General features: G+C 39.0%; 1 protein-coding gene across 1 annotated transcript in view; it reads right to left on the bottom strand.

Moving 5' to 3' along the window:
- CD163 (CD163 molecule) overlaps window positions 1-2,142 on the bottom strand; it is a 29,844-nt gene extending 27,702 nt beyond the window's left edge. The window contains exons 1-2 of the mRNA XM_063075904.1: window positions 2,097-2,142; window positions 808-894 (exon numbers count right to left, since the gene is read on the bottom strand). Coding sequence (XP_062931974.1) covers window positions 808-894; window positions 2,097-2,142 — 133 coding nt within the window. The remainder of the gene's footprint in view (window positions 1-807; window positions 895-2,096) is intronic.
- Between the last annotated feature and the right edge of the window lie 13,884 nt (window positions 2,143-16,026).

The following is a 16,026-nucleotide window of genomic DNA, read 5'->3' as shown; positions in this document are numbered from 1 at the left end:
CAGTCTTCAAATTAAGCAATGACATATAACCAGTAAAGCTAAGCGACATAATACAATATGATACCTATATTTTATAGCTGGATATTTTTAACAGTGGCAATTTATGTTTACCATTTAAACAACATGCTACAAAATTTCATAGGGATGAGCTTCATAAGTTTCTCCAAAATATTGAAATCAATAGAAAGAAGGCTCACAGTAAATTTGTGAAGATGAAAAACAAGTCGTAATGTGTTTAATACCAATTGCACACATATATGTAAAACAGAAAGAATTTTAAAAATAGCAGTTGAAATCTGACTGAAATGCATCTACTTAAATGGAAATTGAGATGGAGATATTTTCCTCTTATCTTCTACTATAACATAAATCCTCCCCTCCAAATGATCTCAGCTGCCTCTTTGTCATAATTTTAGTTTTTAGGAACCTAGTGGTCCCACCAGCCTGGCCTCTCCCGATACATTTTTAGATAAATTTTGGCATTTGAATTTTTTTAAAATGTTCCTAAAATTCCCTTTTGTTCCAATAATTCTGAGATTTCTTCTCTGTATTCTTTCCTGTCTTTCATCTAGACATTATTTCCAATCTTTAAATAAAATGCATTTATTTTATTTGGGGGGAAAACCATGCTGATATTTTATTGTCTCATAGTTATTTTCTTTCTGTGTGCTTTTAATATCCAATCCTTTGAATCCATGAAGCGTATTACTTAGTTTAGATGCTACTCAGCCTTCAGGAGAATCATTTGCTTTCTAACAATTCTTGTCAGAGTGAGCTGAGGCTGCGAGTAATTTGACAAGTACTCACCGAAAGAACTGGTGATCAAACAGGCACTGAGAAGTGAGACCACAGCAACAGTAGAGGGACTCAAGTGGACAAAATACCTTCTAAAGTCTGTTTTAAAAAAAGAGGGCAGAAGTACAGTCTTCCCCAAAACAGACTTTGGGGAAGACAGATGGTTTCAGAGGTTTCTGATTAACAAAGAAGGACAAACCAAGACAGAAAACTTTTCCTTTTAAATAGCAAGACAGACAAGAAAAATTTGTACCCAAGGGGGAGACAGGGAGTAGGATGGGGGAAAAAGGAATTGGTAAAGGGACACAAAAATCAACTACACTGTATGTTGATAAGTTAAAAAAAAAAAAAAAAAAAAAGGTATACCCACGATCATATAATCTCAGTGAAACAGCTTTGAAAATGTTTGGGTTTATAGGCAACCTAGGGGTGAGGAATTAGAGGAGAGGTGGGGTTGGAAACAAGAATTATAAGGGCAAGTCTTAAAACACAAAAATATGAAAAGGCATCAATAAAGCTCAAAGGTGGGCTGTTCTCTCTGTAGGCACAGGGCAGGTTTCCTGAGGTTTCTATATTCCCTGACCTCCTCGGTATTCAACTACTGATGCCCCCACCTCCATGTCCACCTGATCCGCACTGTTACATGGTAAAGTTCCATAAGGGAACAGATCATATCCATCGTGCTCATCACAGTTTCACCAGTACCTGGCAAAGTTCCTGCCAAACAGTAGCTGAACTATATACATCGATGGAATAAAGTGACGATGTTTATATTTGAAAAACACAAATATAGGATGTTATTATCTTTGCTTTTACGTACCTAGCATAAACATTTTTTAGAGCTGTTGTCACTCTCACAACTCCTTGTTACTCTAACCCAACTCTAATGCAAAAATAAAAATGCTAAATCATTTTAATATGTCCATGTAAGTAATGAAGTAGATTTCAGCATTCAGAGGTGTTATTCTAAATTTCCTCTAGGATCAACTATCAATTGATATTCATTCCTACATATTTTGTCTTTTCTAACAGCTATTATTTTCATACTCAATACAATTCAGTTAATTTTGGTTCCTGACTTAATTTCACACAGCAGTTTCACAAATCAGTGCCAACTCAGATTCCTATCTCACATCCTCAGTTTCAGGTCTATGGCAGATCAAAACTACTGCCACATAAGCTTAATGCACTTTTCCCATTCCTTACTCTCCTGACGCTGATAACTTTTAAATCACATTGGCTGTCAGAATAATTCTATATTTCATTAAAGGGTAAATATAGAATAAATGAAAAGCTTTTACCAGCAGATCCAGAATCTTCAAGTAGCACCATTCTGAGTTTGTCCATTTCAATGTTTTACAATTTTAATGATTCCTAAATCTTCTTCTATTAGTCCATAGAAGTGTTCTCCTAAAGAAGAGGACTACTAAGAATCCTAAAAATGACCTTACTCTCACTAATATAGAAAGGCTACGTAATGAAGGTGGAGTCAACCCAAAAAGGGAAGTCATTGAAAGAGCTGAGGTTTCCTTTCACATTCATGTTTTCTTTAACATGGGACATTGAACAACCAAAGGAAATTGAGAAACACTTCCCACAGATTTACAAAAAAAGAGAGGAAATTCATATACTATTGTTGAATATGATTAATTTTTGAACTTTTAAAACATTATTTTTTGTGTGTCCTCTTAAAAATTTATTTATTGAAATGCAATTGATTGTACATATCTGTGGGTACAACATTTAATATCAATATCTGTGTGTGCAATATGTGATGCTTAAATCAGGGTGATTAGTATATTCAACATTACACAATGTAATAATTTCTTTTTTGGTCCCTTACCAATTTTTCACAATCCTCCCTTCTCCCTCCCTTTTTCCCACCTCTGGTGGCCTCAGTTCTGTTCTCTCTTTTTGAAAGTTCAACAAATTATTGTGATTGGTGTATCTTTCTTTTATATTTATTTGTTTATTTTTTTAGCTCCTACTTATAAGTGAGGACATGTAATATTTCTTTTTCTGTGCCTGGCTCATTTCACTTGACTTAATTTTCTCCAGGTTCATCCACGTTGCTGCAAATGGCAGAATTTCATTCTTTTTGATGGCTGAGTAGTACGTATACCACATTTTCCTTGTCCAGTCATTCCTTGATGGACATTTAGGTTGGTTCCAAGTCTTGGCTATTGTAAATAGAGCTGCAATAAACATGGGAGTGCAGGGATCCTTCGATATGATGATTTCCACTCTTTTGGGTAAGTATCCTGCAGTGGGATTGCTGGATTGTATGAAATGAACTTTGTTTTGGACTAACATATTAGACACACAAAAAAGTATTAATTGGTATGTAGTTAAATTATGTTTAAAAGACTATAGAAAAACAGGCAAAGTGCAATTAAGTCTTTTTTCATCATTATATCCATGTTTAATATTTTTCCATAACCAGATGTGTCTAATAAATAATTCTGTGTAGGTTGTCTATTGACAGCATTTTTATTTCTTTTCTAATGGGATGGAGCAGATCCATAGAAATTAGCAAGACTGTTACTGATTCCACAAATAGTGAAACAAAAATGAACAACACATGGTTTTAACTCTAAATCACTCAGATTCAAGTAAAATAAACACAGGTGATAGCAATAATGAACCTAGGTTCAAAGCACAAGGTGAAAAGTAAAGAACAAAGTGGTCATATCTTCTAGGAGAGTAGAATAAGCAACCAGAAAACTCTTTCCTGTGAAGAGGGGCTTAAATTGTATCTTCAAAGATGAGAACTTTTCCAAAAGGACAAAAGACAAAAGGGTTTAAGACATGAGAAACGGCACATACCAATGAACACAGGCATGTAAAGACATGGAAACTTGAAAGACCTACTAATAGTACAGTACACCGCAAATGTTGTCAGGTGTTAGTGATAGGTCAGAAATGGGAAAGCAGGGCCGGCCCCTGGCTCACTTGGGAGAGTGTGGTGCTGATGACACCAAGGTCAAGGGTTAAAATCCCCTTACTGGTCATCTTTGGGGAAAAAAAAAGAGGGAAATTAAAGAAGCTTCTCCAGTCTTCCAAGGAGACATTCACTATAACCCAGTCAACAAGGGTACACTGGCTTCCTCCCACTTCTTGGGAATGCCAAACCTCTCCTGGTTTCAGGGTATTTCATATCTGTTCTTCCCTCTTTGCATACTGCCTCCCTACCAGTAGCTTTCTTTGAGCTAATATATACTTTATTTCTCAGTTAAACACCATTTCACTAGGAGAAATAACTCTAACCTTTAATTACCTCAGAATATTTGAGCACACAGTAGCCTGTGCATAAGAAGACTGTCAGTCATACTTTTTATATCTATTGGTCATCTTACTTGCTAGTCTTAAGATACCAAAGATAGGAACTGTCTTCTTCTTTTTTTTTCTTTTTTTTTTTTTTGGTGGCTGGCCACTATGGGGAAGGAACTGTCGTCTTTTTTAACAGGATATTCAACCGTCCCTGACAAATGGCAGACACTCAGTAATACACAATTGCTTGTTGCAGTAAATGTCGGTGATAATGTTTTCATTGTGCAGTAAACAAGGGCTACGTGAAGAAGGGGTTGATATACCATGTTAAAGAATTTGAGCTTTACATTATAGGCAAGTGATATAACATTAAATGGTTAAAAATTTTAAACATAGGAGTATCAAGATATTTTAACTTTTGTGCATCTCAGCTTGGTGGCAATACTGAGGATGATTGGTGGCAGGGGTGAAAATGGAAATAAGAACAAGAGTAAATGCAGTGAAAGTAGAGTATTATTTTAAAATTCTAGTAAAAATATAAGAAGAGCCTAATTGAAAAAATGTAGTAAAGTAATGGAAGGAATAGATTGGTGCAAAATTAAGATAAAAATCTTGGTGAACAAGAAATTTCTGTTTTCATCTAAGATGAAGAAACAGAAAGTGTATTTACCTTCCCACCTGAAACAATTAAAAAAACAAATAAAATATGTGAAACAATAATTTTCAATATCAGGCAATAAAAGATAGTGATCCATGAGAGATGAGAAGCTAACAAGTTGAATCCCATCATTGCTCTAGTTTAGCCTTGAGAGAGTTTCCAGGCCCCCATGGAACAAGGAACCCAGACAGCAGTCAGAGGAATCCAAGAGTCAGAGAGAAAGAGCTGAAAATCTGGATACCAAGGTAGCTAGAATTGACAGGAAACAATCTCATAGAGGAGAGACTTGGAGTATGGTGGTGGTGGTGGCGGGGGTGGAGAGAGAGAGAGAGAGAGAGAGAGAGAGAGAGAGAGAAGGAAGAGGGGCCGGGAGAGAGAGACCTGGAGGTCTATAGGGTCCCCTCTGAGTATTCAGCTGACTACCAAGACCCAAAGTAACAAATTGTTTCCAAGAAACATAACTGTATCCTGGACTAAAAGCTCAAGATATTTAAAGGAATAAAAAATTTCAAAACCCAGCAAGGTTCAATTCACAATGTCTGGAATTAAACAAAATATTATGTAGTGCTATGGTCTGAATGTTTATCCTCCCCCCAAATTCATATGTTAAAATCCTAACCCCCAAAGTGATGGTATTAGTAAGTAGGGCCTTTGGGAGGTGAGCCCTCATGAATGGGTTTAGTGCTCTTAGAAGAGACCCCTATGGAGACCCCTGGCCCCTTTCACAGTGTGAAATACAGTAAAAAGATAGTAGTGAATGAGCCAGGAAGTGGGCCCTCACCAGACACTGAATCAGCTGGCTTCTTGATCTTGGACTTTCCAGTCCCCAGAACTGTGAGCATAAATTTCTGTTTATAAGCCTCCCAGTGTATAGTATTTTTTTTTTTCAGCATCTTGAATGGACTATGACAGAAAATTAGTACTGAGAAGTGGAGGTGCTTGTGTAACAAATACGTAAAAAACATGAAAGTGGCTTTGAAACTGGGTAATGGGTAGAGGCTGGAAGAGTTTTTAGGCAGTTGCTATGAATGGCCTGTTATGGGCAATTCTGGGGAGGGCTCAAAAAGAAAAGAGGAGAGCTATAGAGAAAACTTCAGAGAAAAGCTTAGAGGATGCCTAGGTAATCCTGAACAGACTGTTGGTAGAAAAATAGACGGTAAAGGTCATTCTGACACGATCTCAAATGGAAAGGAGGAACATTTTGTTGGACAATGGGGGAAAGGTCATTCTTGTTACAAAGAGCCAAAGAACTTGACAGAATTGTGTTCGTGTCCTAGTATTTTTTGGAAGGAAAAACTTGCAAGAGATAAAATTAAGTATTTGGCTGACACGATTTCTTTTTTCTCCTCAATTTTATTGAGGTATAATTGACAAATAAAAATTGTATATATTTATGGTATACAATGTGATGATTCAACATACATACATGAGTGTATTTCACAAAGTCCATGGAAAAAATAGAATTAAAAGATAATACAAACCTTTCTATGAAATCCTTGATGTAACCTCATACATTATACAAGGACACAACAATCAAGTTAATGAACACTTCTATGACCTCACATAGTTATCTTTTGTGTGTGTGTGGTGAGAACACTTAAGACCTATTCTCTTAGCAAATCTCCACGTAGGATACAATATTATTAACTATAGGCACCATGCTGTACATCAGATCACCAGAGCTTAGTCATCGTATTAATGAAAGTTTGTATCCTTTGACCAACCTCCCCATATGACATGGTCCCCCACCCCCCCCAGTTTCTGGCAACCATCAGTTTACTATATTTTTCTATGAGTTTCACTTTTTAAGATTCACATATAATTGAGATCTTACATTATTTGTGTGATTTGTGTCTGGCTTACTTCATTTAGTATAAGGTCCTCCAGGTTCATCTGTGTTGTCACAGTGGTAGGATTTTTTTTCTTTTTTATGGCCAAATAATATTCCACTGGGGGGGGAAATATATATATATATATATATATATATATCACATTTTCTTTATTCGCACATCAGTGGACACTTAGTGTATGGTAAGTTTCAAAGACTTTGTACTTTCCTGATGCCTCAATATCCCCACAAATAGGCTGTGAGCACTCACTCTACTCAGATGACCAGATCCCTGCCATAAATTCCCCTTCTTGCTTTCCCCAGCTGTGATGTAGTGACATTCAAGTGCATTAGTAAAATCACCTCACACTTTCTGCTTGTGTACTCCATCTCAAACTCCCATAAAGGCACCTGCCCACAGGTCCATACCCTCTTGGCTCTGCATCTGACGGGCTGAGTCTGCACCCTTGGAGCTCTTCCTGTATGCCCCCTGCCCCTTGCAGGATGGTTCACTCTCTAGAACCTGTGAGTATAACAAATCTTTTAATTTCATATACTTTCCCCAGTGTAATTTCCATGACTGTGTTAGAGTGATTCTTGAGGAACACACAATGGGAGCTTACTTCCTCATTTACAATACAATTAGCAATAAGGATGTGCTCATTCTGAACCTGGGTGGAAAGTCTCTAGAGAACGCCCTTTGACTGCTCCTGGCTTAATAATTGGCTATCCCAATTGGGCTCTACAATTTGGGAAGGCTCTCTACCCTGCTGGTGTTCGTATGTGCTGCTTTGTGTCACTTCTTCTGAGGGCTGCCAAGACTTTCCGTCCTAAAGAGAGAATCCTATTCCAATACCAATGACATATCCCAGGATACCACTTCCCAACCATGATCCCAGTAAGAGGGGGATAGTTATCCTATGGCTCCCTGGGATCCAGAGTCATTGTGGATTGGCTGTTTCTCAGTACAGCTCTGAGTGACTTTGATTTGAGGAAGGACCTCTGCCGACCGAAGTGAAGTTTCCCTATTGCAGAATCAGGCTGAGTGTGCCACGTTCATACTGCTGAGAGCTAGCCTGGAAAGCTGAGGGGCCACAGGGCTGCAGTGCGAGTGGGTGACCCCGTCCACACCATTCAATGTGCTGTGGGAGAAAGAAATAATTCGCTTTCCTCCTTCTTGGCATCAAGCTTTGGAGAGTCTGCTGTGGCGCCTCTTAAGGGTTGATGCTGCTGGAACCAATGCGCCTCCACCCCCACTGCAGCCCTTGATGCTGTCACTCTTTGTCCCCAAACCTTTTTAAGGTTGATGGGGACACCCTGGAAAAGGGGGCTGCAGCTCACAACAGGAATCAGTTGGGACCACCAGGAACTTGTCAGGTATACATCTAAAGAGAGAAAAAAAATTCCTAGCCACCTAGAGATACAAGCCATTTGGAACAATTTTGATTAAGATTTTAAAAGGGGGGGAATGGGGAAAGGAACTGATCATACTAAGGACAGGGAGAGGTGCCTAGGGACACCAGGTCCCTTCCCTCTCCACCTTTTCCTGTATCAACCACAGAAACTAAGAACCACAGCTTCAGGTGGTTAAAAGCCTAAATAGGAAAGAAAAGAAGAAAGGAAAAGAAAAGAAAAGAGAAGGAAAAAAAGGTGGAAAATGAGACTGCTATTTTAGGTGGCTGTAAGCCCAGAAAGAAAAAAAAAAAAATGGAACTTTACAGCCTATGTACTAAGCAAGTGCCAGGCCTAGTAAACATAATGCAACCCCCTAGATTATTTATTGATTTAAAAACAACCTCCTAGAGACCTTCTGGGAGATAAACCAATCTATGTCCCCAGGGCAGGCTTGCCAACCTTAGTCCCACAGCAGATCCTGAAACAGCCCTGAAAAGTGGCTCCAACCCCTCTCAGCTTTGGCTTGAGGGCAGTTCTGCCCACACAGGGACCCAGAAAAAGACATGCCTGTTGGTATCCCTGCAGCCTATCCTTTTGATCTCAGTTCCACAACAGATCTTAAAACAGCCAGTAATTCAGCTCCAGCCCCTTTCAGCTGAGGTCTGAGAACAGGCCTCCCACCCGGGGACCTGCCAGGAGACACATGCATCTGTGACCCCAGAGACAGGCTGTAAGACCCTGGTCTTGACTTTACACCCAGAACCAGCCCCACAACTGGGTTCCAATGCCTCTCAGCCCCAACTGGGGGCCCCCCCAGTGATCCAGCAGGAGCCTTCTCAGGGACCTGAAGAGAGCCACACCCATCTGTGCACCTGGTAATAGGTAGGCCATCTGCGGATTCTGAAGAAGACCCTCATCCCAACCCTAGCCCTTCAGACTGAGATCCTGGAGAAAGTCTAGTTAACTGAGGGACCAGACAGGGTCCACACCTGCCCCAGGTAAAAGGCCCACCAACCATGAACCCCACAGCAGATCCAGCTGCATGACCCAGCTCCAACCCATTCCACAGTGATCTGGAAACAATTCCATCAGCTTGGGGACACATCAGGAGAAGCCCGTCACCTGCGGAAAGCAGTCTGTAAAGACTGGAAGAGGTGTTTTCCCCTTCAAATTCAAGGAAATCAGTGAAACCCTATACAAATCACAAAGAATCAGGCAAACGTGACACCACCAAAGAAGCTAATACAGCTCTAGGAACTGCTCCCAAAGAAACGGAGATCTGTGAATTTCCTGAGAAGCAGCTCAAAATAATCATCTTGAAGCTCAATGAAATGCAACGAAACACAGAAAGACAACTAAATGAAGTAGGGGTAATAAGTTCAGATCTACTGTACAATACGGTGGCTGCAGTTCATAACAATGTGTTAATACTTGAAAATTGCTAACTCGGTAGGTCTTAAATGATCACAATAATTTGTTGAATTTGCAAGAGGAGAGAACAGAACTGAGGCCACCAGAGGTGAGAAAGGGGGAGAAGGGGTTACTGGGAAATTGGTAAAGGGCCACAAAAAATGATTACATTGTGTAATGTACTAATTATCCTGATTTGAGCATCGCATATTACACACAGGCATTGATATCTAATGCTGTATCCCACAGATAAGTACAATCAACTGTGTTTCAATAAAAAATATAAATAAATGTTCTCACCACAGAAGAGGGTATGTGAGGTCATGAATATGTTAATTATCTTGATTTAGTCATTCCACTATGTACACATATATGAAAACATCATGTTATACACCATAAATATACACAATTTTAAATTTTCAATTAATAAAAAACAAAACAATGAAAGCTCTAGATACAAGAACATAAAAGATTTACTAAATAGATATACTGTGTGTGTGTGTGTGTGTGTGTGTGTATATATATATACATTGTAACTAAATTAGAACAAAGTTCTATAATTTGATCCAGTTGGAAATCCAAAATTCATATCCTAAATTTATATAGTAAAATATTTGTAAAAAAAAAAAAATGATTTTTAAAGGGCATTAAGTAGCTTTTGTACCTCTGCACCATAGGTCCTAACTTAATTTTAACATTGTTAAAATATACCAATCGACAAAATTTCATATATTGACACTGGGCCTTGAATTATAGTTATAACTGGGCATCACACTAAATTTAGACATTGGGCCCCCTATAATCTGGAAAGGGTAATTAAATATAAAATAGAGAAAAAATAGGTGTGCCTCACTTAGACTATAGCCTTTTCTAAACTTCCCATAGTAACAACCTCTGCCCTAAAATATTCTATATTAGGCATAAATGTGCTAATGTAATTAATAATAATTAAAATTAAAGTCAATTTTTAGCACTTACAAATTGGCTTGATAAATGGAACTCCATGAACTCCCTCAGAGTTAAAATAGTTAATATGACCCAGTGTAAGTTAAAACTGGGCCTTCACAGATTAAAATTTATAAAAAATCTAATTTAAAAAGGGGGGTTATCCCCACTGTTTCTCCATTTGACAGCCCACTTTTTCATGTTCTTAAATTTGGGAAAAATTAAGGGTGTCTCATGATGGATTACCACAACCCTAATGCTGTGGTACCGTCCATTGGGGGTCCATACCCAATATCCAGTACTATTAAAATTACTGATCCTATTGAATCAATGACCAGTAATTTTACTCTTATAGATTGGCTAACATGTTTGTCCAGTGCCTTTTCAACAGCTTCTCAACAACTTCGCCTTCCTCCTCTGAAGGGACACAATGTACCTTTTCCAGGCTGCCCATGGCTACCTCCACAGCCTTGCCACCACATGCAAACTTTGCAGATAGTATCTTTCTCCAGAAGCACAGGTATGACATTACCTTGATAACATCCTCCTCCAAGGAGGTCTATTTGACATACTTATTAATGAAGCATAAGTTCAACATCTTTTAGTTCTTTTTAAGTTTTGGCGGCAATGTACTTCTCATTTACAAATTTTACTTACTGATTAAAAGCAATCGAATATTGTTGCTTTCAATCCCTTAGCCAGAATGCTTATAAAGGACAGGACCTCCAAAATAATGTAGTTGGCAAAGTTCAGGTAGTCATCTTAGCATCGAATGCCCTGGCCATCAAGTGGTCTGATCTTCACATTTATAATAAACTATTGAGCCATTGTCTAAAAATTGTCCCTTTCAGGGTAAGAACCTCTGGGAATCTCTTGCCTCAGAGATCAAAATATAAATCAAATCACATCTCCACATATACTAAGGCCACCAGACAAGGCCTGGCTAGGACACACCTTATTCCTTTCAGAGTTACATTACTGGTAGTAATTCAAGACACATATTTCACTTAGAATACACCATGTTGGGTTCTTGGGAGAGGCATTCAAAAAAATTTTCATGTTCCTGACAGGTCCCAGATAACTGGTTTAATGGAAAGTTATTCTCCTGAAACAACTCCTTTTTAAATTTCAGTACAACAAGTAAACCCCTAACGCTCTCTATCTCGCCCCAGGCCTTAACTTATTTTTATAAATTTCCAATCTTACTTCTACAGCATAAGTGCTGGAGGCCAGACTGAGGGTGAGTGCTCTCCCTGGGCTCATTAACCATAGATTGTCCCACAAGCTGGGAAGTTGCTCATCTGACATGGATATCCCATCTGAACTTAAACTTCCACCAAAAACCAAAAACAAGAACAAAAAACCTGACGGGTGCGTCCGTACAGAATTCTGTTGACAGTCAGTTTTATTATTCCTGGTTTGGGTGCTTTCATTGGTTTACAACTTTGAGGGCCACATCAACTTGGGTGGGTACCCACTTGAAAAGGATACCCTAGTCCCCCATCCTAGATGACACTACCCTGGCCAAAATCTCACTGGTGGAGATGACCTCCTCAGAAGACATTGCTCCAACCAGGACCTTGCTGTTAGAGATGACTTCGCCCCCTGTGCCAGAAATGACTTCGTCCAGACACTAAACCTTTGCCCATGCACTACCTCTCCTAAGACACAAATTGGGCACAGAACATTTTTGCTTTCTTTCCTTCATACTAAAGATTCTATCATGTTTTGGAGCTCACTGGTATACTCTTTGGTCTCTGCTAAAAGGTACACCCTACACTCCCCTGTCTAAAGGGAAATCTGGTACAGGTTACATTTTAGTATAGCGATAGCAGTTTTTCCTGGGAGGCACCTATCTCATATCAGTCACCCCCACCCACTCCCTTGTCTTTTCCTGCTACCTCCCTCTACCTGTCCACCACAATCTCTAACCTTGTGTCTCCAACCATGACCACCACAGTCACTCTTTCCCCTTTGTCAAACACAATGCCCCATCCTACCGTGTACATTATACCACGAATAATGACCACCTTCTATTGTGCCCCAAACTCATAGGCACATATTTTCCTTGCTGTCTCACCCTACTGAAACCATACCCCAGTGTGCAGTGGTTACACTGGGGATTCCCATAGTTATTTATCCACTTCCACCAATCCACGGATGCTGGGCAAAATGAGCAGTGTATATTCCTGTCTTAATAGGACTTGCCATTGCCACAGGAGCTGTCAGCATTATCACCAGCGTAGCAGCCTTTGTCAAAATAAAATCATAGCTGCCAACCAGCAACATTTGGCAGCCCTTTCAGATCATATTCAAAGGCCACAATGAAACACTGTCCCTTATTCAATAACCCCATGAGTCTCTAGCCCAAAAGACTGGCTCTTGACTACTTACCAGACAGGGAAGGAGGGGTTTATGCCATTCAGGGTAACTCCTGCTATATGTACATTATTAACTCTGGACAGGTACAGGTGAAACTATGAGGAATAAATAGGCCAAGCAGTAAAGATCTTTCATAAACCTGTATCTACCAACAGATTCCCTTAAATTCAGAGATGCCTGACCAAAGTGGGGTGCCTGGCTGTAGACTGAGCTCCAAACCTTCATCATATGCCTAACAGAACTTTTCCTACTTGTCACCATTATCAAAGTTTGCCTTTAGTGGCTAAGTCAAGCTGTTCCACTTAACTTGAACATCTCTGAAACCCAGGTAACAAGTGTCATCCATCGGTTAGTATTGTTGATGTCGAGGCATCACAGGATGGATTGTATTATATATTTTAAGAACTTCCTTTCCTAATGTCTCAACATCCTCACAAACAGGCTGTGAGCACCGCGCCCAGGTAACCTGGTGCACTAGTGTGATAAGCCTGGTTCCTGCCACAAGTTCCCCTTTGTGCCTTCCGCTGACTGTGACCTAGTTGCACTCAGTGCTTGTGTGCTCCACTCTCTGACCTCAACATAAGAGAACTTGCTTGTGAGTCTGTCTCTTTACTCTCTCTCTCTCACTCTCAGTTCCCACCTGCTTGGTCGAGACTGCTCTCTGAGGGCTCCTGCCAGATAATCTGCTGCTTGGCATGGGCCCCACTCTGAGATCTGTGAGTATAATACAGTCTCTGAGTGTAATTTCTGAAGCTGTGTTGGAATGATCCTTAAAGACCCCCTTCAGGGAGACTTACTCCCCCATTCCCAGCAAACTTAAGTTGTTTCCATGCCTTGACTGTTGTTAATAATGTTGCAATGAACTTTTAAGTGCAGTTATCTCTTTGACATATCGATTTCCTTTCCTTTGTATATATACTCAGAAGTGGAATTGCTGAATAACATGGTAGTACTATTTTTAATTTTTAAAGGAAGCTCCATATTGTTTCCTATAATGGCTGCATTGATTTACGTCCCCACCAAAAGTGTACAAGAGCTCCCTCTTCTCCACACCCTTTCCAATGTGTGTTTCTGTCATTTTGCTAATAGCCATCCTAACATGTGTGAGGTGATATCTTGTGCTTGTGATTTACATTTCCCTAAAGGTTAGTGATGTTGACCATCTTTTCATACAGCTGCTGGTCATTTGTATTTCTTTTTTTGGAAAATGTCTATTTATATCCTTTGCCCATTTTTAAATAGAATTATTTGAGTTTTTTATTATTGAGTTGTATGAATTTTTGATATACTTTGGATATTAACTCTGTATCATATACATGTTTTGCAAATATTTTCTTCCAATCCATAGCTTTCCTTTTCATTTTGTTAATGCTCATTTTGTATGTGGTATAAAAGAAGGGTCCAGTTTCATCCTTCTACATGTGGATATTCAATTTTTTTAAGATCATTTATTGAAGAAACTGTCTTTTCCACATTGTGTGCTCTTGACATCTTGTCAAAAATCAATTGACCATAAATGCATGGATTTATTTCTGGGCTCTCAACTATGTTTCATTGTTCTGTGTGTCTGTTTTTATGCCTGTACTATGTGTTTTTTGGATTACTATAGCTATGTAATAAATTTTTTCAAAGTTTTTCTTGAAGTTTATTACTGTGCTACTGAGAATATTGCTTTTCATGTTTGTTTTTAAATTTGGAAAGTAGTGGAGAAAGAAAAGCTGGGGATGGTTATTTTTATAAATTGATTCTAAAAACTGTTTTTTTTTTCCTCAGAAGGAAGAGACATCTGTGTGTAGGAAAAAATCTTTTCTTCTTTACCTTCTTTCTTCCTATCTTTGTTTTTAAAATTTATTTATTTTTATTGGTTATGAATATTCATGGGGTACAAAGCAAATTGTCACCACTTGTGCCTAAGATGTGATGGCCAGGTCCGTACTGGCAGCATGCCTATTACCACAAACTGTGATTAAATCCCATGTCCCCCACCCAATTATCCCTCCAATTATCCCCGGCCTCCCTCCCAACCCCACTTTCTCCCTCCACTTTTTTTTAATTATTATTATTATTTTTATTTTTTATTTTTTATTTTTTTATTTTTATTTTTTTATTTATTTATTTTTTTAATTTTATTTTGTCTATGTACATTGTGGCTGATTATTGCTCCCCATCACCAAAACCTCCCTCCCTCCCCCCTCCCCCCAACAATGTCCTTTCTGTTTGATTGTCGTATCAACTTCAAGTAATTGTGGTTGTTATATCTTCTCCCCCCCCCCGGTTTTGTGTGTGTGTGTGTGTGTGTGTGTGTGTGTGTGTGTGTGTGTGTGTGTGTGAGAATTATATATTAATTTTTAGCTCCCACCAATAAGTGAGAACATGTGGTATTTCTCTTTCTGTGCCTGACTTGTTTCACTTAATATAATTCTCTCAAGGTCCATCCATGTTGTTGCAAATGGCAGTATTTCATTCGTTTTTATAGCTGAGTAGTATTCCATTGTGTAGATGTACCACATTTTCCGTATCCACTCATCTGATGATGGGCATTTGGGTTGGTTCCAACTCTTGGCTATTGTAAAGAGTGCTGCGATGAACGTTGGGGAACAGGTATACCTTCGACTTGATGATTTCCATTCCTCTGGGTATATTCCCAACAGTGGGATAGCTGGGTCGTATGGTAGATCTATCTGCAATTGTTTGAGGAACCTCCATACCATTTTCCATAGAGGCTGCACCATTTTGCAGTCCCACCAACAATGTATGAGAGTTCCTTTTTCTCCGCAACCTCGCCAGCATTTACCGTTCAGAGTCTTTTGGATTTTAGCCATCCTAACTGGGGTTAGATGGTATCTCAGTGTGGTTTTGATTTGCATTTCCCGGATGCTGAGTGATGTTGAGCATTTTTTCATATGTCTGTTGGCCATTTGGATATCTTCCTTAGAGAAATGCCTACTTAGCTCTTTTGCCCATTTTTTAATTGGGTTGCTTGTTTTCTTCTTGTAAGGTTGTTTGAGTTCCTTATATATTCTGGATATTAATCCTTTGTCAGATGTATACTTTGCAAATATTTTCTCCCACTCTGTTGGTTGTCTTTGAACTCTGTTAATTGTTTCTTTTGCTGTGCAGAAGCTTTTTAGTTTGATATAATCCCATTTGTTTATTTTTCCTTTGGTTGCCCGTGCTTTTGGGGTCATATTCATGAAGTCTGTGTCCAGGCCTATTTCCTGAAGTGTTTCTCCTATGTTTTCTTTAAGCAGTTTTATTGTTTCAGGGTGTATATTTAAATCCTTAATCCATTTTGAGTTGATTTTAGTATACGGTGAGAGGTATGGATCTAGTTTCATTCTCC

This window comes from Cynocephalus volans, chromosome 12, assembly GCF_027409185.1.
Source record: "Cynocephalus volans isolate mCynVol1 chromosome 12, mCynVol1.pri, whole genome shotgun sequence".
Lineage (NCBI taxonomy): Eukaryota > Metazoa > Chordata > Mammalia > Dermoptera > Cynocephalidae > Cynocephalus > Cynocephalus volans.
This window is presented reverse-complemented; position numbering and strand designations above follow the sequence as displayed.